General features: G+C 79.5%; 1 protein-coding gene across 1 annotated transcript in view; it reads left to right on the top strand.

Annotated features, from left to right (window-relative positions):
- LOC144494645 (uncharacterized) overlaps positions 1–9 on the top strand; it is a 5446-nt gene extending 5437 nt beyond the window's left edge. The window contains 1 exon segment of the mRNA XM_078213849.1: positions 4–9. Coding sequence (XP_078069975.1) covers positions 4–9 — 6 coding nt within the window.
- Positions 10–3719: the final 3710 nt, after the last annotated feature.

The following is a 3719-nucleotide window of genomic DNA, read 5'->3' as shown; positions in this document are numbered from 1 at the left end:
CAGGCGTGATGGGCCCGGCGGCGGGTGCCAGCCACACGGGTACGGCGGCGGGGGCCAGCCGGAAGGGTATGGTGGCGGGGGCCGGTCAGACGGGTCAGACGGCGGCAGCCGGTCAGACGGGTCAGTCGGCGGGGGCGGGTCAGATGGGTCAGACGGGTCAGACGGCGGAGGCCGTCCAGACGGGTGCGGCGGCGGGGGCCAGTCGGACTTGTCCGGCAGCGGGGGCCGGTTGGACGGGCACAGCGGCGGGGAGCGGCTGGACGGGTCCGGCGCAGGGGGTCAGCCAGCTATGTCCAGCAGTGGGGGTTGGCCGGACGGGCCCGGCGGCGGGGGCCAGCCGGACGGGTCCAGCGGCGCGGGGCCGGTCGTGCGGGTCCGGCAGCGGGGGCCGGTCGGACGGGACCGGCGACGGGGGCCGGTCGGACGGGCCCGGCAGCGGGGGCCGGTCGGACTTGTCCAGCAGTGGGGGCCAGTTGGACGGGTCCAGCAGCGGGGGCCGGTTGGACGGGTCCGGCGGTGGGGGCCGGCCGGACGGGTCCGGCGCAGGGGGTCGGCCGGACATGTCCGGCGGCGGAGGACGGCCGGACGCGTCCGGCGGCGAGGGCCAGTCGGACGGGTCCGGCGGCGGGGGCCAATTGGTCGGGTTCGGCGACGGGGGCCAGCCGGACGGGTCCAGCGTTGCGGGTTGGCCAGACAGATCCGGCGGCTGGGTCCGGCCGGACGGCTCTGGTGGCGGGGGCCGATCAGACGGGTCCGGCGGCGTGGTCTGCACGGACGAGTCTGGTGACGGGGGCCGGTCGGTCGCGTCCGGCGGAGGGGGCCGCTTGGACAGGTCCGGCGGCGGGGGCCGGTCGGTTGGGTCCGGCGTTGGGGTCAGGCCAGACAGGTCCGGTGGCGGGGGCTGACCGGACGGGCCCGGCGGCGGGTGCCGGCTGGACGGGTTTGGTGGCGGGGGCCAGCTGGACGAGTACGGCGGCGGGGGACGGTCGGACATGTCCGGCAGCGGGGGCCGGTCGGACTTGTCCGGTGGCTGGGGCCGGTCAGACTTGTCCAGCAGCGGGGACTGGTTGGACGGGTCCGGCGGCGTGGTCCGCACGGACGAGTCCGGTGGCGGGGGCCGGTCGGTCGGGTCCGGCAGCGGGGGTCGGTTGGACGGGTCCAGCGGCGGGGGCCGGCCCGGCGGGTCCAGCAGAGGGGGCCGCCCAGACGGGTCCGGCGGCAGAGGCCGGCCGGACGGGTCAGACGGCTGGGGCCGGCCAGACGGGTTCGGCGGCGTTGGCCGGCCGGACGGGTCCAGCGGTGTGTGACGGCCGGACAGGTTCGGCGGCCGGTCCGGCGGCGGGGTGCCGGCCAGACGTGTCTGGCGCCAGGGGCCAGCCGGACGCGTCCGGCGGGGTGGTCAGGCCACACGGGTCCAGTGGCGGGATCTGGCCGGACGCGTCCGGTGGCGGGTGCCGGCCAGACGGGTCTGGCGGTGGCGGCTGACTGGACGGGTCAGACGGTGGGGGCCGGCCGGACAGGTGCGGCGGCGGGTGCCAGTCGGATGGGTCCAGCAGCGGGGGCCGGTTGGACGGGTCCGGTGGTGGGGGCCGGCCGGACGGGTCCGGCGCAGGGGGTCGGCCGGACATGTCCGGCGGCGGAGGCCGGCCGGATGGGTCCGGCGGCGTGGTCCGCACGGACGAGTCCGGTGGCGGGGGCCAGTCGGTCAGGTCCGGTGGCGTGGTCCACACGGACGAGTCCGGTGGCGGGGGCCGGTCGGGTCCGGCAGCGGGGGCCGGCCGGATGGGTCCGGCGGCGGGGTCTGGCCCGACGGGTCTGGCGGCGGGGGCCAATTGGTCGGGTCCGGCGGCAGGGGCCGGCCTGATGGGTCTGGCGGCGGGGGCCAATTGGTCGGGTCCGGCGGCAGGGGCCGGCCGGATGGGTCTGGCGGCGGGGGCCAATTGGTCGGGTCCGGCGGCGGGGCCCAGCCGGACGGGTCCGGCGGCGTGGTCCACACGGACGGGTCCAGTGGCGGGGGCCGGTCGGTCGGGTCCGGCGGCAGGGGCCGGCCGGACGGGTCCGGTGGCGCGGGCCGTTCTGACTGGTCCGTGTGGGGCCCGGCCAGATGGGTCTGGCTGCGGGGGCCGGTCGGACATGTCAGGCAGCGGGGGCCGGTCGGACTTGTCCGGCAGCGGGGGCCGGTCGGACTTGTCCGGCGGCGGGGGCCGGCCGGACGGGTCCAGCGGTGGGGTCCGGCCGGACGCGTCCCGCGGCAGTGTCCGGCCGGACGGGTCCGGCGGTGGGTGCCGGCCAGACGCGTCCGGCGGCAGGGGCCGGCCGGACGGGACAGACAGGGTGGGGCGGCCGGACAGGTTCGGCGGCGGGGGCCGGCTGCACGGGTCCACCGGTGCAGGTCGGCCGGACAGATCCGGCGGCGGGGTCCGGTCAGACGGCTCTCGCGGCGGGTGCCGGCCAGACGTGTCCGGCGGGGGGGGGGTCAGGCCAGACGGGTCCAGTGACGGGGTCTGGCCGGACGGGTCCGGTGGCGGATGCCGGTCAGACGGGTCCGGTGGCACGGGCCGTTGCGACTGGTCCGGGTGGGGGCCGGTCGGACGGGTCCGGCGGCGGGGGCCGGCTGGACGGGTCAGGCGGTGGGTGCCGGCCGGATGGTTGCGGCGGTTGGGGCCGGCCGGACTGGTGCGGCGGTGGGGGCCGGTTGGACGGGTCCGGCGGCAGGGGCCGGCCAGACATGTCCGGCGGCCGGGCCCAGCCGGACAGGTCCGGCGGCGTGGTCCACACGGATGGGGGCTGGCCGGACGGGTCCGGCAGAGGGGGCCGCCCAGACGGGTCCAGCGGCGGGGGCTGGCCGGACGGGTCCGGCAGAGGGGGCCGCCCAGACGGGTCAAGCAGCGGGGGCCGGCCGGACGGGTTTGGCGGCGGGGGCCAATTGGTCGGTCGGGTCTGGCGGCGGGGGCCGGCCGGATGGGTCTGGCGGCGGGGGCCAATGGTTGGGTCCGGGTGCTGGTCGGACGGGTCCGGCGGCGGGGGCTGTCCGGACGGGTCTGGCCGAGGGGGCCGCCCAGACGGGTCCGGTGGTGGGGGCAGGCCGGACGGGCTCGGCGGCGGGTGCTGGCCGGACGTGTCCGGCGGCAATGGCCGCCCGGATGGGTACGGCAGCACGGGCCGGCCAGACTGGTCCGGCTGCAGGGTCCGGCCGGATGGGTCCGGTGGCGGGGGCTGGCCGGACGGGTCCAGCGGTGGGGTCCGGCCGGACGCGTCCCGCGGCGTGTGCCGGCGGATGGGTACGGCGGCGGCGGCTGGCCGGACGGGTCCGGCGGCAGGGTCCGGCCGGACGGGTCCGGCGGTGGGTGCCGGCCAGACGCGTCCGGCGGCAGGGGCCAGCCGGACGGGACAGACGGGGTGGGGCGGCCGGACAGGTTCGGCGGCGGGGGCCGGCTGCACGGGTCCACTGGTGCAGGTCGGCCAGACAGATCCGGCGGCGGGGTCCGGTCAGACGGCTCCGGCGGCGGGTGCCGGCCAGACGTGTCCGGCGGGGGGTCAGGCCAGACGGGTCCAGTGGCGGGGTCTGGCCGGACGGGTCCGGTGGCGGGTGCCGGTCAGACGGGTCCGGTGGCACGGGCCGTTGCGACTGGTCCGGGTGGGGGCCGGTCGGACGGGTCCGGCGGCGGGGGCCGGCTGGACGGGTCAGGCGGTTGGTGCCGGCCGGATGGGTGTGGCGG

The sequence above is a fragment of the Mustelus asterias genome, chromosome 6, assembly GCF_964213995.1.
Source record: "Mustelus asterias chromosome 6, sMusAst1.hap1.1, whole genome shotgun sequence".
Lineage (NCBI taxonomy): Eukaryota > Metazoa > Chordata > Chondrichthyes > Carcharhiniformes > Triakidae > Mustelus > Mustelus asterias.
Note: the sequence above shows the minus strand (reverse complement) of the source record. Positions and strands in the feature narration are given on the sequence as shown.